Source organism: Triturus cristatus, chromosome 7 (assembly GCF_964204655.1).
Source record: "Triturus cristatus chromosome 7, aTriCri1.1, whole genome shotgun sequence".
In the NCBI taxonomy this organism is placed as follows: domain Eukaryota; kingdom Metazoa; phylum Chordata; class Amphibia; order Caudata; family Salamandridae; genus Triturus; species Triturus cristatus.
Window position 1 is genome coordinate 619,562,465 of NC_140590.1, and position 22,606 is coordinate 619,585,070.

Sequence of the window (22,606 nt, forward strand, 5' to 3'; positions counted from 1 at the left end):
TGAGGCTCTGGAGGAGGTTCCCTTCTCTTGGTAGCTGTAGTTTATGGTTACTTGAGAAGAATCCCTAGCTAAACATGACCCAAAGAGGGGCGGTGCCAGAAGGGGGGTGGGGGACGGGTGAGGTGACCATCGGGGGGGGGGGGGGGGGGGGGGGTGGAGCGAGTTGGGCTAGTTAAATGTTGGAATATTAGACTTCCCTTCGATGATAGGGTTAATAGAATGTAACAGCTTACTTCGTTATTTTTATGTTGTAAAACCAATTAAGAAATTTTAAACCTAAAATAAGTCCTATCTAGATCCTAATACCTCTACAGATGAATACATAAATTAGCTAATAAACTTTAAAAAAAATTAAAGATCATTACTATTCTCCCTACATAACGCAAAAACGCAGCAAACGCTAAGCTTACAGAGTTCTACCAGAATAGAATATTATAAAATGTGCATATATGAGTCACGCGAGTTCTCCAACGTCATTTTAACATACTGCACAGATTTAAAACTTGCCTTTTACTTCAGGTACACTGTTAGAAATGGGATTTCTGGTTGGCTAAGGCTTGCGCCAAAGCCAGGCAGAAACCACCACTCTAGTCAGGGCAAGGGAGTTACACGCCAAAGATAAGCCCTGCTCACTCCCTTGGTAGCTTGGCTCGAGCAGTCCGGCTTATCCCGGAGACAATGTGTGAAGCGTTTGCGCAACACACCCACAGCAACAACACACTAGGCATACCACAAAAGGAACTCCACACAAGGTTATATCAAAAATGGCCTTTGTATTATCACAAACACATTAGAATAATAATCACACAATATACACTGTGCCACCTGGCACTAGGTAATATTTACAGGGGATTATATACACATGACAAGGCCAATTGGGCCACTGTCAGAACCATCACAAAGTGAAAATAGTAAATGTAGAACCAATAATAACGTAGAACACAACCAGCAATCAGTGGCAAAATACTGTACTCAGCATTATACTGCACCATAAATCATAGTATGCAAAACCTCAATCATAAACCACGCTAGGGGCATAAATCACAGTAGAAAGTAACCTCATAACATAAACCACAGGAGAGGTATAAATCAGGGTGCATAAATCACATTTCCTGCGCACCACATAAATCGCATTTAGACCCGAATCATAGTAGACAAAAACCACAGTAGAATAACACTACGCACTAGCCTCCTAAGCATAAATACATTACACATTAGGTATCACCAGCATAAACACATTATGACTGAATCAAAGTAGGCATGAACATATTATGCATTGGTCATCACATTAGGGCCTTGCGCCCTACCAACACTCTAAACTGACCCCCTGGCCAACTGGCCTTTCGCTGGGGCTCAAATGCCCTATGTCCCAAAAATGTCAGGGCTCAGTTACCAATGCAGCAATAATGAAAAGTATGCAATGCACTGGTGCTTGGGGGAGTGTAACTCACCCCCCTCCTCATCACCAAAATGCACCCAAACATTGCAGCCGCCCACTGTCCGGTATGGGCAGCTGTGGAGTGAAGTAAGCACTGGTACCACTGGGCCCGAGTCCCTCTCCAGGACACTTGAAAAACAAAAAGGTGCCTAACGTTGCAGCTGTTCGCCACAGCGGTACAGCTGGGAACCAAACAAAGCGGCACAGGTACCACTGTCCCACTTGGGTCCCGCTCCGGGACTGGAAACCAAAAAGTGCCCCCTTGGTACACTAAGGCCCTTCCAGTACCACTCCGAGGCACCAACAAAACTGGACTCCAGCACCACTCAGCTGAGCTTCTTTGGGGACTCGCTGGTCTCCTCTGAGCCGCTCCCGGCTCCCGCCAGGCCTTAAGGAGCCCAGCTCAACGGGTTCTTCTCCTCATAAGCGGGCAGGCTTGGCAGCATGCGGAGCTCTCCACCGATGCGGGAGCCCCGTGCAGGGATGCGCTGTCCTCAGGACTCCTTGGGTGACACGCAGGCGTGGACTTCCTTCGTCTTTGTTTCGCGTCCCTGCCCACAACCAGGCAAGGCCGTCTGGCTTCCAGGTCGCTCCCGGAAGGACGGCTCTCAGAGTAATTTCAAAGTGCAGGGTGGGCTCCCGCGAGGCACATGATGCAGGGTGGGCACCCGCTCGCTTTTATAAGCATCCAGCAATTTTAAAGTACGGGGTGGACTCCCGCGAGGCACAAAACAGCGGGGTGGGCACCCGCTGCCCAGTTATGCATAAAGCAGGGTAGGCACCCGCGTCACAGAGGCACACAACAGCGGGGTGGGTTCCCACTAGAACCTAGCAAAAACGTGGGGTGGGAACCCGCTTCTCACAGTGTGTAGGGGAGGCTCCAGGTTGCAGCTCAGTGATGCAAGTCCACAACAGAAGCACTACACGAGGCGCCAGGTCCTGGGCAAAGGTCAGGGGGCACAAGGCTGGGCACAAGCGGGCCAGCACACAGGGTCCTCCCGCAGGGAGGCAGTCCCTCGTGGCGGTTCCTCCTGGAGCCCAGCAGCCCCCAGCGTCAGAACAAGCACAGGAACAACACACAACACACGGGTTCACAGCCCCTACATTTCTACATTTATACTTAGTTTTCCTTTGTCTGCCCTGGCACAGGGCTTGGGGGAACCAGTCTCAACTGGTTCTAGGGGTTTTGGAGAACTCTGCTTACAGTGCTCACACCCTCCTTTCAGAGCTGGAGCTCTGCCATCAGACACACCACAGGGGGGGCGGAGTCAGCATTGTACAGGCCAGGCACTGACCTATTCAGGGACCTCTCTTCCCACTACTCCAAATGCAGGTGTCCCATTCAGCCTAGCGCCGACTCACCCTGCCCCTCCTGGAGCCACACACACCTCACCAGTCCCTGTCACTTAAAAGCCAGACATGCAATTCACATCAGGCAGGCAGACACATAGCAGACAGAAATGCCAACTTCTAAAAGTGGCATTTCTAAAATAGTCAGAATAAATCTACACACACCATACCATTTATTACTATTCCAACCATACTAAACTTGACCACACTGCTCCTCTCATAACAGGAAGTACCACTGACACACTCATCAGGGAACCCCCCCCCGCCCCCATGCATTCCTATGGGAGGGCAGGCCAATCTCACCAAATGTAACACAGAGCGCGCACGCACTTTACACTGGACAGCACTGCTAAAGTGCCCAAAGTCCTAAAATCACTACCACCATATTGGAAAAAAGGCTAGGAGAAAGGCAAAAGGTTTAGGGATGACCCTGCAAAAAGGGCCAAGTCCAACATATACCATAAACATCTTTTTACAAACGCACATGAAAAAATGTACACTGCATGAACTAAATACACACATACATCCACATAAAATAACCCAACAGTCATATCTAGATCTTATTACCCCTACAGATGAATACATAAATTGGCTAATACATTTAAAAAATTTAAATATCATTACAATCCTCCCTACATAGAGCATAAACGCAGCCACCGCTAAGCTTACAGAATTCAACCAGAATGAAATATTAGTCATGTGAGTTCTTCAATGTCATTTTACCATATTGCACAGATTTAAACACTTACATTTTAATTTAGGTATACCATAAACACCTTTTTACAAATGCACATGAAAAAATGTACATGGCACGAAACACACACACACACACACACACACACACACACACACAGTTGTTTATTTAATAAAGCAGTATTTGATCCACGAGGCATTTCAACATCATGTCTTTCTCAAGTGGTAAAGCTCATTACGGCCTTCCTGTCATGCCTTAATATGCAGTCCAAGGCATGCTGGGATTCATAGTGCTCAATTACAACTCCAACACAGCTGAAAGAGCATTACCACTTGAGATGACTTGATATCGAAACACGTCGTGGATCATATGCTACTTTTTAGGTCTCGCATAGTCGCAGCGCATGCGCAGCTAGTTCTGCGAGATCTATTGTCGTCGGGTGGAAGCGCCGCCTCTGCTTTTCATTGGCGCGCGTCACATTTAATGTTATATGTGCGCTTTTGATTTGCAGTCAGGCATTTTGGTCCCCTCCCCGTCTCCTTTACGGCTTGCCCACCCGGAATGAAGATTGTGCACGCTCACGGCGTCTCTTTTGCTCGCAGCGTCTCTTCCGCCTTGGTGTGCGGTCCTAGTGGCCTCGCCGGGGGTTGGTTAATTCGGTGTCATGTTTATCGCTTTCACAAATCGCGGACCTCGTGTTGCTTGTATTTTGCTGCATCTCGCCAAGTAGCTTTTTCCTTGCGGTGTGTTACATCTTCATGCTGCTTACACTTTGCCAAGTCGAGGAGCTTCATTTTGCGTTTGTGGTATTTGATCTTACAGCGCTTTCGCTTCACCAACACCAGGCATTGTATCAGTCCAGTCATGATACAGTTTTAGTTGGTGTAGTACTGTGTGTGTCTTATTTCATGGTGCGTACATTTTTATACATCACAGCAATTAACTATAGTACTTACAAAGAATACACTTAGTCACATAGGATGTGTTTACGTAGCAGTACGCAAATTTTGATGTATGCAAAAGCTGTAATTCACCCTTGAGGCATCCTCAGTATGCTTTGTAACATCAAAGTCACCGGCTAGTAAACGGTTGCCTACCTAGATACTTCACACGAGGCAGGCACATGGCCTTCAGAACTTTGTTTATTGTCTGGGAGGGATACCTGAACTGGCACCTGCACTGACGCTACCCAGGCCAAGCACCTACCGGAGGCATTCAACGGCGGATCTTTAGCGGGGCACCCACGCTGTTTGTCTCCCCCGCTGCCCTGACGACATCGAGGGCCGCGGTGGGGGGAGACTACAGCTCCCGTGAGCCTTCACTGTCACGCCCCCTTCCGGCTGATTGCGCGCCCGGAGGCGCTTTAAAATCGGCGGCTCCCTCGGTGGAGCGGGGGATACCTGAACTGGCACCTGCACTGACGCTACCCAGGCCAAGCACCTACCGGAGGCATTCAACGGCGGATCTTTAGCGGGGCACCCACGCTGTTTGTCTCCCCCGCTGCCCTGACGACATCGAGGGCCGCGGTGGGGGGAGACTACAGCTCCCGTGAGCCTTCACTGTCACGCCCCCTTCCGGCTGATTGCGCGCCCGGAGGCGCTTTAAAATCGGCGGCTCCCTCCGCGACGCGGGACGCGCGCGGGCGGCGCCGGGCTGAGCCCGGGCAGAGGGCGGGCCGTCTGTGGCCGTCCGGGGTCGCTGGAGGTCGGGCCGGGCAACCCCTCTTGGCTCATTGAAAGTTGGTGTCCAATCGTAAGCCATCGCCAAGTGTGTGAGTATAGTACATGTTGTGACTGGGATTCAACCATTTATTGTTGCGTAGTATACTCAAAACACATATTGGAAAATGGGGAAAAAAGCTCCACCTGTGCTCAAATCTACTCGTAAGCAGTTAACATCTCCCTCAACTGCTACTGTCCCCACTCCATTGCCTAGTTTGACTGCTATCGATAAAATGCTGCAGCGGACGATCGGCGTTGTGGCTTCTGCCATTCAAAACACTGAAAGACGCCTCTCGCTCCCACTAAGCACGCAATTACCTTTGCTGCAGGACAATACATTGGATTCCCTGGTGGCCACATCGGATATAACATCTTACGCGGGGCTACCAGGTACTGACTTAAATGTGAATTGTATAATCCTGGACAGCGTATCCCCTAATCATCGTATATTGGATAATAGACTATCACTAACACCGTCTATGTTACGATCAAGCGCTAATAAGACCATTGATACTACCCCATCCTTAACTAATGAGCAGGCTCATTTGGAAGGGATAGAACTATGCTTAGATACGGATGTATCGATTATAGATAGGGAAAAAAGTGATAGTACACCAGCACGAACAAGGGGACAGAAAGCAAGAAAACAAAAAGCAAAGCGAAAAGAGAAACATATAGAGCCACTAGTAGATAAACGCAGAGAGAATGGTGGACGTCCTCAATTGAGGAGGCCTCTCACTCCCGTAATACAAAACCATACTCAAAGCGAAGCGCACTTTGGCAAAAATAATGAACAAACTTCATTAACTAATGCACTGCCGGGGAATGAAGAGTTTTGGGGGAGATTGGAGACCTTAATAACTACTCTTTTAGGACCCATCAATCAACAAGTCCTTAATATCGATAAGAGGTTGAAGGCATTAGATGATCATGTGTTGAAATTAGGCGCAGGGTGTAATTCTATAACTACAACACACCATGGTGCAACCAACATTAATACACATAAACCACAACACACTATGGCCAATAAGAAAAGTATAGTGGAGACTAATGCCTCTCCCTCCACATCCAAACTGAGTAGAAGTAAAGATCAATCAAACCTAGAACCCTTATCCAGACAGGTACTAGACACCAAAACCACCACAACAGTTGGCTCGGGAGGAAGGGAGAAATCTACTGATATAAGCAATAGGCCACTAACGAGACAAGTGCAGGATGTTAACCAACACCACTCAACAGATAAGCCCGATATAATTGAAGTGATCAGTAAGAGACAGATTCCGGCCCGCATCAGTTTGCCCCCAGACTGCGGTCCGTATGTCTTGGTTTTAGCCAACGTCCCAAAATTGAGGGAAACCCAAGAGGAAAATCATACAAGTTTAAGAAATAGAACTCTCCATTGGCTTTCTGCAAATTGCAACTTTCCAATGGAAGGAGCAGGGGAAATTATTCATACCCAGAGGGTAGGGTGGGTGGGTCCAATGAGAAAAAAGTTTGAAGGAGACTGCATCATTATAAATTTTAGATCCCCACAATGGGTGCAGTCTACACTCTCAAAAGCCCCATTGCCCTCACCCTGGGAATTTAATACTACTCTGCTTCCTCTTGGGTATTTTTATAGACATTTAATTGACCTTTACTCTAACCCTGGGATTAACTTTTTAGCAGATCAACCGGGCATGAACCACAACATTATTAACGGCTATGAACATCCTTACCAAGAGTTTAATACTAATTTTAGGAATGGTCGTTCACTAGGCCAACGGATTATACCCCCACCACATCAATTGCCATATCTACCTCTTCCCACTCCCTCTTATCCCAACCCAAGGGAGAGACCTTACGCAAGGCCCAAACAAAATTTTAACATGTCTCAGAACGAGCCAAGGTATATATATAATATACCAACGCATAACCGTTTTGAACATGCTCTCTCCAACTTGGAATGTCAAGATTGACTGGGGAAAAGAAATAGGGGGAGTGAGGATGTACCAATTACCATCAGGGAAAACCCTTCTAATGTACAATGCAATGAAATTGAGACAAGGGCACCACGCATTGTTTCGACTATGTCCCCAGTTACACAAGAGAACATAACTACTCCATCAATTCAACCTAAGCAACCTAGTGGCTATAATGCCTCTTGTGCCTTAAAACGCTCCAAATTGTCCATCCTTAGTTGGAACGTTGCTGGGTTGGAACCAAGATTGTTTGACCCTCAATGGATCAAGCTATTGGAGAACAAAGATATTGTTATGTTCCAGGAGACATGGGCTGTCAGCAATTTATTTATTGAGGGTTACCATTGTTTTAGTGTAACTTCAAACAAGCCCATTTTTGGCCGTGCAGTGGGAGGATTATTTATAGGCGTCAGCACATTGGTGGGAGGTACCATCAAAGACCTATCAGAAGGAAATCCGAATATTCAGGTCCTTGAGTTGAAACTAAAACCCAGGATTTTTATAATTAATTTTTATAATAACGATTTTTACTCTACACCCAACACAAACTATATAGCCCTCTCTAAGACTCTAAGAAAATTGGAAATAAACTTGGAATCAGAGGGGGGGATAGGGATTCTAATCGGCGGAGATTTTAATGCCAAACTAACAAAGAAGTCTTGGATCGAGGACACTAACAACATCACAGACCAAGCTGAAAAAAGGGGGTTTGAATTAGCAAAAATATTGAGTGAACACACCCTTGGAAATGCCATGGAAGTATCTCTAATACCTGACATGGACTATGTCCCCACGTTTAGGGGGCGTGATTGTTGTTCAACCATTGACTTTATTTTTATGTCCCCTGATTTATTGGACCGCGTACTGGAATCCAAGGTGATAAAGACATCTTTTGGCGATCATAACCCCCTCACAGTTACTTTGCATTTAGGCTCCCGCCCTGTATATGCGAAATCTAATGGTGCAAGAGACATTACACCATCAGGTGATGGTCTGCGGCTAAAATGGAGGGGGATTGATAGCGGAGCTATTTTAGAAAATGTGCAGAATGATCATTCTGATTTAATTAATTCTTGTCTATTTTTAAATGGAAATAATAATAGAATAATCACTGACTTTGGCAAACTGTGTTTAGTAATTAAAAAATTGTTGTCAGTCCCACTGCCAAAGATAGTGAAAGAACCAAGATGGTTTGATTCAGCTTGTTCTATGGCAAATAGGGAACTACGTGAAACATTGTCTTCTAACCCAAGGTGTATACTAGAGGTACAGCTGGCCAGGAAAAACTATAAGTTAAAGACAACTGAAAGGAAGGCTGCCCTGCTGACAGAACAGTGGGAAACATTGGTTGCGAGTGCAAATTTGAAGAGTAGCGGCCCCTTCTGGTCAGCCGTCAGGAAGACGCGAGATATGGGGAAACAATTATCCCCAATCAGCTGCAATATTACTAGTAGTAGTTGGGAGGCTCATTTTGCTAAAATATATGCTACCCCTTCTAAGGAAGTAACCATTCCTTCTTTGAAGGTGTCATGCAATCTCAAGATTGACCTCCCTGAGATAGTCACAGCCATTAAAGAAAGCCTTGGTAACAAGGCTCCTGGTCCCGATGGGCTTCCTATAGATATTATCAAGTATAACACGGATCTATGGGCACCAATTCTTTTTAATGTTTTTAATAGTCTACCTATGGTGCCAATGCCTGACACCTGGGCGACCAGTACCATAGTTCCCATTTTTAAGAAGGGAGATAGGTCAGATACAGCCAACTACCGTCCAATCTCGCTCTTGGACAATACTTTAAAAATCCTTGGACGAGTTATTTATAACAGGATGATAGAGTGGGCTGAAGATACTGATCTATTGGATCCGTGCCAGTTGGGATTCAGGAGTGGTGTGGGCACGGTGGAGCAGTGTCTAAACTTGAAACTGATTATCGATAAGTATAACATTGCCCGCTCTAGCCCAATCTATCTCGCATTTATGGATCTTTCATCCGCATTCGACCTAGTTAATAGATCCAAATTATGGCTTATGCTTTCTAACTATGGTCTGGATGCAAGTCTTGTTAATTTTTTGGCCTATCTCCACACGGACCTCAAAGCGCAAGTTAGGATCGGGTCTGGTGGCGATGTGTCCGGACCCATAAAAATAGGTAGGGGGGGTGAGACAGGGGTGCGTTTTAGCACCTCTGCTATTTATTATTTATATTAACGGTCTTGCCAAAGCCTTGAAACAAGTGACGAGAGATGTCCCAATTATCCAGGGGAATTCATTACCAGTTTTATTATACGCAGATGATGCGGTCATTATGGGCCGCACCCCTAATGCTCTTCGTTTGCTCATTAGAGCATTCGTCCAGCATATGGAGGCACTTGATCTGCGTGTAAATTTTAAAAAATCTTTTATCATGTCTTGTGGACCCGGGAAAAGGAAGCTCAATACTATAAATGTAGGTTCGGATAAACTAGAATCCGTAACCTCTTTTCCGTACTTAGGACTGGTTTTCGCTGCGAACGGCTCATGGAGTGGGCATTTTGCCCACGCCATGGGCAAGTTCTCGAAAGCCACCAATTCTATATTGAGCCTCCAACGCCCGAAGAAAATAGGTGCCACTAGGGCCATTTTAAAAATTTTTAAATTACAGTGCATTCCTGTGGCAACGTATGGGGCTGAGGTCTGGGGCTCAGGGAGAAACTCAGGGATTCAACGTGAGGAAAATCGTTTCTGTAGAAAAATATTGGGTGCTCCTTTTTCAGCTTCTGAATTCATCTGTCACAAAGAACTAAATCTCCCTTATGTATGTGATTTTATTAGAGCCAGACCAGCCCTATTCTGGATTAGGATTTGGACAAATAACTTTGCGACCCTAACAAAAAACATTATAATGGATTGCCTAAAGTGTGATCACCATATGTCAATACCCTGGTTAGCCGAGGTCTCTAAAACATTATGTGCAGTGGATAAGGGCAATCTTTTCTTAGAACCCACTGGAATTGAGAAGAATGATAAGGTCGTAGTTAAACAAGCACTTTATGCACTTTTTAATTCAGAAAGAATGGGGAGGGAGTTATCTAAATCTTCTGTTGCCACATACATGGGGTATGATTTGTGTAGGCACCCACTACCATCTTATCTAACTCTCCCCATGTCCAATTGGGAACGATCGCTGCTCTTTCGTTTAAGGGCAGGTTCTGTAAAATTCCTGTTGGCTTTCCCTTTGGGGTATCATCACACAGTAGAATACAATCCCTGCCCATGTGATGGAACTAGCAAACAGAATGACATTCACTTCCTATTCTTCTGTAAATTTTATTTAAAATATATTAACTGGTTTTTATCTCCCTATTTTAGAAAATTAAGACCCCTTTCCTTGGGGGAATCCTGTTCATTATTATTTTCCCTGGATACAGATGAACTAATTTTTCGCACCAGCACTTTTCTGAGATTAATAGTACACGCACGCAAAACGATGGAAAATCCCTGAAAATTATTTATGTCAGCTGTATATTTGAAAATGAATTGTTGTGGTGCTTTTATGGATTGTATTATTGTATAAAAGTGTTGTTTTCTTTTGTTGTACTTTTATGGATTTTATGAAATCCGAATAAAGGTCTCTTGAATTGAATTGAATTGAGTCTGGGAGGTAAGTTTCTTAGCGCGAACTCGACCCAAAAGTAGTGGAGAGCTTTGCAGGAGAACCAGTTACATTACACAAGAACACATTGCCTTTTGGAAGACACGGGGAGAATAACTGATTTGCCCATAAACACAGAATGGTGAGCCAATGCCGTGATTCAAGCCTGGTTCCCCAGCTTCCCGCTTGACAGCTGTGGTCATTACGCCACATCCTTGTGCTTTAGGGAGATTGCCTACCGTTGTGTTCTGTACCTATGCTCCGTTTTTGTACGGTTCAGTTGCAGAGAGGGCTACTGTACCCCTAATGTTCTGTGCAGTGCGCCACAGTGATGCAGTGCATCAGGTGTTGGTGTGGAAGGAGGGGTGCTGGACACACAGTAAGGAGCAGCGGGTTATAGAGCCTCCAGAAGTTTGCCTCGAGTGGTACTGTGTCCCTCTTGTTCCTTAGTATGCGGCAGGCTGAACACTCTACGCAGGGTACCGCCTATAAATAATAAGGCACCCCCATCGATTGACACAACTGATTCTCTAACACAACTGTCTTTCCACATTATTGCTAGCCTTGCTAATGCTACAAATGGTTTTATCATCACGGCAACTATTCATTGCAATACTTAAACACTGCACACTATTGTTACCTACTCTTCTTGCCACCATCACTAACTGGAACATTACAGTTATAAATCCACATACTTACTCCACAAATACACGCAGCTCTCTTTCAAATACATTCACTACACTACAAACAAAAACATTACGCAAGATTGTAATTACAATACCAATAACTCTTAACTCTGACTGATGTGAGACCTGTTGCATTGCAAACGCTTGTTTAAATAAACAACACTGTGAATTGAAGTGTCTGGGAGTGCAGCATTTTTCTCCCTTGTGCAAATAATTAGTAGGGGACTTGTGGTCTCACTTCCACGCGAGCGCCAGCAGGAAGAGCACACCGCATTGAGACCTCAATGTGTGAAGAAATATATATATATATATATATCCACAAACGTTGCCCAGAAATGGAGTACGCACACCCCAGCAGGTCAATGTCACAGGCATTTATTTTGCAGGAAACAAGCATTTTAATCTGAACATTTCCAGTCCTTCTGCCTAACGCGTTTCAGAGCTTCATGCTCCTTTGTCAAAGGCATGAAAGTCACAGTAATCTTCGCTGCCACATGCACCCTTTATGCGAATTCAGTTAATTAGGCCTCAGGTTCACTATTAAAAAGCATTACGGGACTTGTGGTTCAATTAGCGCTTAATCTCCCTTCAGGGGGTTTCCGTGCACTTTCAACAATTTAAAGGACAAACATTTTGCAGATAAACTGGTCCAAATCAGCAGTGATGCCACTGACAACCAGTACAAAAGCAGCTCAAATAGACTTCCCACTGGTGTGGCAAGAGGAACCTATAAAATATCTGGGCATTTGGGTACATCGTGACTCTGAACTAGTGATTGGATGGCACTGTGATTGATAAATTAGTAACACAAATAGATAGATGAATTACGCTGCCATTATCCCTAGCAGATAGAATATCTCTTGTAAAAATGGTAATACTGCCCAAACTCCTATACCTCTTCACAAAAATTCCCATAACACCACCGGCCCCCATTTTCAATCGCCGGCACTCCCTTTTGAATAAACTGATTTGGGCGGGCAAACAAGTCAGGATAGGTCTGCAAACAATGACATTACCGTACGCCTGGGGGGGGGGGGGGGGGGGGGGGGGTTTACAGTCCCAGATCTCTACCTATATTATTTATGTGCTCAAGCGCAGTATGCCTACTACTGGTTTTACCCAGTACCATATATGCCACACATTGCAGCGGAAGATGGAGATGCTCATCCAATTAAGCTGGCACATGTATTACCATATAAGAGATCACATCTGACCAAACACGAAATAAATACAGTTCGCACAACATCCTTGGCATGGGGAAGAATCAGTTAACTCACAGACAAAACCCCACTATGCGCACCGAATCTACCACTGGCGCAACACGCCGTCTTATCGGTAACGCAAGAGAAGACTAGTATGGGCTTACTGGAGCAAGTTGGTATCACGATGGGCGACCTGTACCCGAATGGCACATTTTTAACACCTACCGACCGGTCATACGTCAGTAAACAAACGCTTCTGTTCAAATTTGCTTACCACAGACTGCACGCAGCAATTCAGGAACTTTACCCCACATTTCCAAATGTGCCCCCCTCACTGGAGACGCTACAGTTATTAATAACTGCTTCCAACAACTCACACACAGTGGAAAGACTATACAAGTCTTTGCAGACGGAGATAGACGCTAACACGCAGAAAGCACACACCAAATGGAATATCGTGTTAGATGCACCTTTAGCAGTGGAGGACTGGCAAGCCTGCTGTGCATTGACAGAGCTCCTTACGCCCAATGGCAACTTACGTATAATACATTTCAAATACCTACACCAAACTTACCACACTCCATACCATTTACATAAACATGGACTACGGGAGGAGGCAAAATGTAAACGCTGCAGGACAGACCAGGCTGATTTTGTGCACCTGGAATGGTATAGTAATAAAGTGACGTTTTTTTGGGAGAAGGTGGTACAGTTGCTAAATACGATGCTGAACTGCAAATTAGTTTTCACGCTACAAGTATGCTTATTGGGGCATTTAACACCCTTGAAATCTACCAAGAAAAAACTCGCTGCCAATATGTTACTCCTAGCAAAACGGAGAGTTGCCATGCAATGGGACAGTAAGAAGTCCCCTACTGTAGCTTGCTGGGTACTGGACTCTATTTATTGCAAGGACAATTTTCTGATCTATGCAGAAGAGCTACTTACAGCTGCTAAGCCCTCGGACTTCTGGGAACCATTTACCAATTACTTAAGGGTGCACCCTGACCTCCTAAAGACTAATGTATAGATACTGCATATGTTACAGATGTGTAACATTACTGGACTGTAGCATAATTCTACTAAATACTGCTAAATGTGCTATGATATATAGACATTATTTGAAGGATGTATAGCTCATGATAGACTTAATGATGTACATGAATATGGTACATGAATATGATTTTTCATTTAATGGAAAAAACTTACAAATAAAAAAAAATATGAAAGGACAAACATTCTACAGCCCTCCAGTGGGCCTCAGATTAAAAGTCCTGTTACCAATAATTTCGCAAACTGCTGTGCCGCCATCTGATTCAGCATAGTTCCAAACCACGGACCCTTGAAGAAATGTTTGTGGCACGCACTACAAATACCAGTATGCATGGTGAACTCACCCATGAGGGAAGCCCACCGGAGGGCAATTAACGAATGTTCAAATACATGTGCGCCTACACCGCCGAGAATTCAAAAAGCAGTGCCTTTGAAAAAGAAGCCTGGATGCTTCGAAATGCGTCGTCATATATCTTTTTGGAATGCATTTTGCCGGTTTCTTAATTAAAGATTCTGTGAATCATCATCCTGTGGGAGTGCGTCCTTACATCAGGGTAGTGTTTGGGAGACAAATTCACGGCGGTTCAGGCCGTGAAGGACTGTACCACCATAAGACTGAAATGCGGGCCGGAGGAGCTGAAATCATGGCAAGCACCGAATCGGCACAGGAGATCCTATAATAAGGGAAACCGGAATACTGCCCGAGGCCCACTGGAGGTCTTTAAAAATTACATAATTGTTTTTAAGTTCTCGGAACCCACCAAAGGGAAAGAAATGTTTGTGGCGCGCACTACAAATACCAGTATGCATTGTGAACTCACCCTTGAGGGAAGCCCACCGGAGGGCAATTAACTAATGTTCAAATACATGTGCGTCAACACCGCAGAGAATTCAACAAGCATTGGCATAGCCAATAGGTCTCGCTTTTGGGACCTTTTAAGTATTTAGTATTACAGCAAAATATCCTTGGTGCAACAACATCAGCTGTTGCATGGCTAAACGTTGTACCTTACAAGTGTATAGCAATGCAACAGTTGATGTTGTTGCACCAAGGATATTGTGCTGCATAACTAAATACTTAAAAGGTCCCAATAGCGAGACCTATAGGCAATGCCAATGCTTGTTTTCGATGGAATCAGTATTGCACTACAATACTATCAGAGGCCATAATATAAAAAGCAGGCATAAATAGTCAAATAGTCGAGATGTTACCAATAAATTGACGATGGTAGGCAAATCTTAATTTCTTTAGGAACGCCATATTTAAGACAAAGCAAGTAGCATCTCAAAAATGACTTCAGACTCAGAGGAGCCCAGCATCTAACATTGGCTTGAATTAAAAACAGCCCTCAAAGTAAGGATGTAGTGTTATCCTCAAATCTTGGAGTCTAGTGTTATCCTTCTAAATCTTGGTGTCGACCTTTCATGCAGTAGTCTCAACACAAAATAGCCCAGAACGTCAATTTGCGTCGTTTTCCACAGGAAGTTGGGCTTAACTTGGAGTAATCCCAATAAAAATTGGCGCCAATGTCGAGTTTTGTCGATGTGCATCTTTTCCACGTGAGATAGCGCTTGTTTATTTCTCCAGTGAACTGTCCTTCGACATAGTGTGTCTAGAGAATACACTACTTTTAAGATGGTTGCTGATGTGCAGACCTTAAATTTCCTCAGGAAGTTGGGCGTGCTACTTTTGGTGCACGCTCTCACAGCCTTGGTCTCACAAAGGAACGTGAGTGTAAAGTCAAGGAGGTAAGCAATGTTCTCACAGCACCAACTACCAAACTAATAAATTCAAAACGACGCAAGTTGATACAGCTAAACTGTCGCTAAATAAAGTTCAAGTCAAATACCTCCAGATGAGAAAAGACGAAATTACATACAAATAAGTTCCCATCAAATTCACTGTGTACCCACTTTTGCAATAGTCAGGCTGATCCTCAAAGTGTAGAAAAGGTGTTGAAGGTTGGTGGTTCCTGTATCAACTCGTTGCCAAAACTGTTGTGTTAAGAACTTCAAGAAGATTAAACTCAGGCTAAAAGAAGGAGGTGAAGGATTGAAGATTTATGCTCCGACCAATTAAACCAGGTCAGTGCCAGCCAAAACAGATCTAACCGATGTCCACTCACCGAATGCCTGGAAGAGAACCTCACATTCTAGAGCCTACACTGAGTTGACATCACCACATTCTAGGCACTAAGGCCCAGTGAAACTTAGCACTACACTTCTAATACATGTAACAGATGTCTGTAAACCATGTAATCTTCCAAGTGTGGATGGTTACCAAGTGAGAGGGAAAGCTGGTGATCTTTAAATGCTATGCAACCATATGAATGCACACAAAGCATCGATACATTTACGTGGGATTCACATAGAAAGCATGGGACACATACTATCCGTCTACCTTCCCATACAATTCAAGATAAATTGTCATTCTACATAGCAAGTTACATATACATTTACACCTTGCACTGTTTTTGTTTTTCTTGCATACAAAGCCTCTGACTTTGTTTTACACGGGCTTTGAGAAGGAGAACACTTTTCATACACTTGAGTTTTTGGCCAGCATGACATCAAACAATGAAAAAAACATTGGCAAAGCCAAGCGTACGTGTCTTTCAAAAGCAAGCACTAAGCTGTTGGCTTCAACACTGCTCGTTTGTAAAGCAATGTCGTGCCATTCCTGAAGGACGTGGACAGGAGCCACCACTCACTAACCACAGCCATTACATAGTGAGATCACATCTTCTTGATGACGTAGTATTCCGGCCCCTTGCTTTTCTGCTTTATGGAGACCACCTCACATACTTACACAAATAATGCGCCTTCCCAAAATGTCCTCGAAACGATCCCTGGGAAGGTGACATCTATACTTTAAGCACATGTTCTAGTGTACCAATATTTGGAGCAATGTTATTTGGGGGACTGCAATGAAAAATAGACTGAATAAGTTAAATTCACAAAAGAGGAACAGAGTGTCCTGCAGACGGCCTTTGGGAGGCATGCTTGCTTGCTGAGCGGAGAGGGGGAGACGGATGAACATATTGTAATTGAGGTTATCCAAGGATGGCGGAATGTTTCCAACAAAGCAGGAAGTAGCACGCCTGAAATGTGTGTCAGACGGAGTCCCCCTTCCTGTGTTTGAGGTGGTCTGCCATGCACATCGAAAATAAAGTCTGAAATCTGTCCTCGTTTCTTCAAACAACAGTGAAGCGCATCCCAGCGTGGCTCCTGGGGTCGAAGACAGGGAACGCCTGAATGCAATGTCCAATGTACTTACACAGTATGTGCGCAAAGTCACACAACAAAAGCACACCCTCTAAATGCCGTATTGGCTGGTCTCGCTCGGGGTGAGAAGTATCGTCCCAGGATGGTCTTCTGAGCTAACGACTCTATGCCTCGCGTGGCCCCCAGAGCATCTGGCATTCATTTAATTTCTGTTGCTGATAGATATTTATTAATTTAAAAGTCATTTAAAAGTTTTGTAAAACACCCCTTGTCACCTTCCCGTTAACGTCAGAGCGCTGTCTATATGCTGTGGATAGAAAAACGCGGAGCCAGAGATGTGGAGGTGACACTTTGTACTTTAGACAGGTATGGTTGGACAATTTGGACAGTTAGTATTGGGAGGAAGTGAGAGAGAAGGAGAATGAATAGGGGTGGGAAGAGAAGGAGAGAGAGACAGTAAGAAAAAAGCTAGAAAGAGCGAAGGAACATGACAAAAAAAAGGAGCGAAAGAAAGAGGGCAAAGGAAGACAGGAAAGAGAGACAGAAAGAGAAAAGAGTTGGAGAACAAGAGCAAGAAAGAGAGTGATGGCAATAAAGAACCAGTGCGCGCCTCGCGCTGAAAGTGGGAAGGGTGGGGGGAGTGCGTGAGCACACAAAGCGTTTCCCTTGCGGGAGCGAGCCACGGGCACCATGTGTTTGTAAGTTAATTACAAACATATGGTGTCAAGCTCGCTCCCGCAAGGCAATCGCCACACGTGCACGCATTACCACTGAAGGCAATGAAACGCGTGCACGTTTTTGGCTGAAAAGCCGAAGCCTTTCCAAAAGGTCTTTTTGCCTATGCGGCGCATGCACGCTGCGTAGGCGAGACCTAAAAAGCAGTGCCTTTGAAAAAGAAGCCTGGATACTTCGAAATGCGTCAGCAAATAACTTTTTGGAATGCATTTTGCCACTTTCTTAATTAAAGATTCTGTGAATCATTATCCTGTGGGAGTGCAACCTTACATCAGGGCAGTGTTTGGGAGACATATATACACATACACACAGATGCACAACATGCAATATGCTAATTGGGACTGTTGGGAGAAGAAAGCTGTATAATGGTGCTTTGAACAGCCATGGCTGAAGTGGCTCCGCTCCATTTTTCATACAACCATAGCAGCCTTGTATGATGTGTGATACTTTGAAACAAAAGGGCACTTTTTAACCAACACACTTCATCCTACCTGGGACATCTATTTTTGCTTTTATCATTTAAAGTATGGGCTTAAAAATACTGGCAAGCGTAGTGCTCTTTGCTAAAAAGACAAACAAAACAAGATGATGGACAGAGTGCTGAAACCTTTCAAACACTGATCCCCAGTCAAGAGATCTGGGTTTAATCTATTGTTCTTTTGCTCACCATGCCACCCCAATTTGGACCCAGCAATATGCAAATCAGTCTTGACCCTGCTCCCTATGGGAACAGTCCAGCCCAGGCCAGGTACCTCCTTGGACCGGAAACAAGCAATCTGGGACCAGTTTTGGGATATCACCCCTCATCAGACAGGCTAGCTTGAATCCAGTGACACAGCAAGCAAGGGACCCACATCTGGGCATACCTTTGACCACTTAGGGCGGACATAGCAAACAAATAGATGACGGATGCAGTGCTGACATTTTTCAAACACTCACCCCCAGTCAAGAGATCTGGGTAAAATCTATTATTCTTTTGCACAGCATGACACCCGTTTGGACCCAGCCATATCCAAATCAGTCTTTACCCTGCTCCCCATGGGAACAGTTCAGTCCCAACTGCCGGGCTTGGCCCTCCCTGGTCCGCAAGCAACCTGGGACCTGTTGCGGGGCATCACACCTCATCAGCCAGGCTAGCTTGAATCCAGTGGCACAGCGAGCAAGGGACCCACGTCTGGCCATACCGATGGCCACTTAATGCGAACAGAGCAAATACAACAAGATAAAGACAGCACTAGCTTAGAGGGTCACACATGTCATGTTGACATTTGGCAGCTATGTCCAACATCTTTGATTATTACTTCCACAGTCTATAACTGCGCTAAAAGGGGCTGTAAAAGAACGCTGCCCCTGTGGCTGTAAAATTCAGTCAGACACACAGTTCATTGTACTTCACAAATACATCACATATATATTATACAATAACTCCAAACAATTGCCCCTAACTTCACCTATTACCACGCCCTGCTACTCCAGCCTACCCACTGACCTTTTTCGTTGGGTACATCTTGTATCTTTTTGGTAAATTTCAGTCTTGCTGCCACCCCACCTCCCCAACATTATTGTCTGAGATACGCCCCTGTAAGTTTGTTCCAGTGCTCACCTAGGGCAAAGGGAACAGCTGAGGTTAGGCATTCACACAAGGAAGGTGCCATGGGGGAGTTTCGTCCCAAGTAATGTGGAGAACTAAGTACACAGATATTATTTTACCTGTCTTGTCAATAGGTGGCAGGCTACCCGAAGATTATGAAAAAGTGGCTCATTATACAATACCGGTTTATTCTGTTTATCATACGTCAGAGGGCAGAAAGGAAATAATTATTACATTGTAAAGACACAAAAGATATCGAAAAAGCCACCTCATAACCCCACTTTCTTTTCAGATTCATGGATGTCTTCACTTTTTTTAATTCATATATTTAATTATTTCGGTTGTGTAATTCCAATGTAATTCACGTCATGGCATTGCCCATTCCTGTATTTATTACAATATATTTATTAAATACCAATAAACAATTTAAACACACAAAAAAAGAAAAAGCCACAAATCTTCACAACTAGAATACCAAGCTATATACAACATGCCCATACTAGTGTACATTTAATTCATGTGTGAAGTGCGCTGCACATAATTCTGTCACAATCAATAGGAATTTCAGACATAAAATAAGTCAGACAAATAGAGAGGATTTAGCAAATTTAAGGGGAACAGAGAACATGTATTCAGTTTCTAGTTAAGTCATTCTCTTTTTTTCTCCTTTTCAACAAATGCTGCAAAGATTCCAATTTAAATCAAGCTATTGTGAAACACAATTCTGGAAACTAATATAAAGTCCTGATTGGCTTTCTTTTTTTTTATTTTGCATGTTTTCACATTTTAACATTTATGCGAACCTACCTGGGCCGGGCTTCCACCCATCAAAATTAGCTTTTTTAATTGGATCTTTTTGACTACCTAGACAGCTTTGATCTGGTGCAGCACTGCTCACCTGCAAAGTAGAAAATTAGCCTTAACAAATAAGCATTTAGGAGTACACAACATTATTGGAATTAATGAGTGAATGCAATGTTTTACTTCATTCTTCCAAATGTAGACTTGTTTTAAAATTCACACCCATAGCAACCGTAAGTAAAGGACCCAAAAGTAAATTCTAAAAACGTTTCAGATCAGTGTGCGACAGCAATGGCTAGTTGCCATGCACACATCTTTGTAATCTTCTCCAGTCAAAAGTGACTGATGGGATTCAACATACTTACTGTGTTCTTTAGAATATGTGATATTAACACGCGATTTTGGATCTACAACATTGCTATCTTTTCCCACAAGTCTCAAACAAAAGATTCCCAGGTAATCCAACTTCGATAGTTCCTTATATGTATCATCATGGCATTGAATTCTCACTTCTGCATACTTAGAGAACGTACCACTTTCTGCATACAACACCCTCCAATCGTAATTTAGCACTCTAATGTTGTATGGCATTCGCGATAGAAATCCCAAAGCAAAGTTTATCCATCTTCAGATCACATAACCACATCATCTTTCATTAGATGATCTCAAAACATGTTTTCTTTCAGGAAACCAAAAACAACCTTGAAAGGGCATCACTTAAGAAAAGCAATTGGCAAAAAAAAAACTATTGATGAGATACAAACGAATCCTCTGGCATCCATCCTCCGGATTTTACAAGGCCCTAAGTCTGAAGCACGGGTCCAGTCAGCACGGGAGACAGGAGATTAAAAGCATGTACCTTAATGCCGGAAATTTATTTTTGGAGCGGCTCTTGTCGTTTTTTTGAAGCAAGTAAAATCTATCAATTAAAATGATACCTGTATTGATAGCGGGCGCTCGTACATATTCACTTCTGCTGGACTTTGTAATAATGTAAAACGTTTATTGGCAGTCCTGCACACTTCCAGTATGGGATGCCGGCCCAGCTCAGCCATAGACCCGCTCTCAGCCATACTCCGCCGGCCGGAAATAAACTAATGTCCGTGAAAATCAGGTGCGACGTGACATCATTAACGTGATGACGACGCTCCTTCAATATGCCTGGACCAGGGTGGGACTTCCGAGGACATACCAGGCAGTCACAGAAGGAGAGCAGCGCAGGAATTTATTTTTAATAATTACCGGGACAGGACTCAAAGAAAAATCGTATGGACCCGGCCCGGTAAAATAAATTGTCGGTGCTGAGCACCGGAAAGCACCGGCACAAATTAGGCACTTTATTTAAAAGCCAATCTCAAGAAAATGTTTTCATACAGCAACTAATATCTTTTAATGTTGTGAACTCTGACTTAACAATAGTTTTCAAACTGTTACGTAAGATGCGCTCATCACAAACATGGTTGATGCTTTTGGTGCCTCCTGTGTAATTCCGCATTTTTACACGCAAAAAAGAAAATATGTTATTCTTTTAAAGATAGAGGCAAACAGGTTGTCACTTTCTGAATTAAAACCTTTACCTCAGTCCGAACGTACCCATCCTTGAATGATCACAATCTACCATGGCCCCTCGTTCTTCCAATCAAACTATGTGAAGGATCTACAAAGCTTATTTACTCAGAAAGGTCTGTCCTGTAACTTGACTCCAATACCTGTCATCTCTGTTAGCAGGATTCAAAACTCTCTTTTACACTAGTATTGCAAATAAGCACTGTTAATCAAGACGAGATTATTAGGCTTCTCTACAGATCAAAGCATATTTCAAAAACCATGTTCTCATTGGTTTTAAACCACACATACTTTGACACCGAAATAAGTCACTATTGTGGGATCTTTAGGACATTTTGCAGTCTGACTTAGTCCTTCATATCCAACACGTCTTTCTTGCTCACCTCTCACGTACGAAGTATGTCGACAAAATGTCTGGCATGTCACAATCTATGAGAATAACAGTTGACCCATAATCGGACGAGAGGCTAAGGAGGAAAAAGTGCTACTCTTAGTGAGGCATGTTTACCAGGGGAGTAAATTGAAGTATTAATTAAGAAGCTGCAGGTAATATACCCAGAGTGAGGTGCCTGATATTTGCATATAGAGGTTCCCTCATGTTATAACACTAGCAAGAACTGGAAGAAACTACAGAAGAAAAACATTAAAAACGAATGGTGGCCTGATTTAGGAAAGTCCACTGACGAAAATAGACACGGAGACATTAAGGTCTTCAAGCCAGCGAGCTGTGACTAAGCGTCCACCACACTTCCCAGACACGGGTTTCAATAATTCTCTGCTTCAAAGCAACCAAATAAAAAATACAGTTACGAAATATAGAACTTAAAGATTCACAGCAAGCTTCATAAAAAAAGAATGAGCAAGAAAAATTAAATGCAACGAGCAAGATAATATTCTATGTTAGGGCCGGAGGAGAGGATTATGCTTCACTTTCGCCACTTTATTTTCT

At 43.9% G+C, this 22,606-nt stretch overlaps 1 protein-coding gene across 3 annotated transcripts in view; it reads right to left on the reverse strand.

Moving 5' to 3' along the window:
• Window positions 1–22,606, reverse strand: part of COPRS (coordinator of PRMT5 and differentiation stimulator) — a 421,602-nt gene that overhangs the window by 252,599 nt on the left and 146,397 nt on the right. The window contains exons 1-2 of one of the 3 annotated variants that reach the window (XM_085617188.1): window positions 21,030–21,247; window positions 20,098–20,188 (exon numbers count right to left, since the gene is read on the reverse strand). In XM_085617188.1, the coding sequence (XP_085473314.1) occupies window positions 20,098–20,188; window positions 21,030–21,164 (226 nt within the window). In that variant the 5' untranslated portion in view covers window positions 21,165–21,247. Of the gene's footprint in view, window positions 1–20,097; window positions 20,189–21,029; window positions 21,259–22,606 lie in introns of those variants that run through there. The other 2 variants (XM_085617190.1, XM_085617189.1) reach the window with 2 other exon arrangements.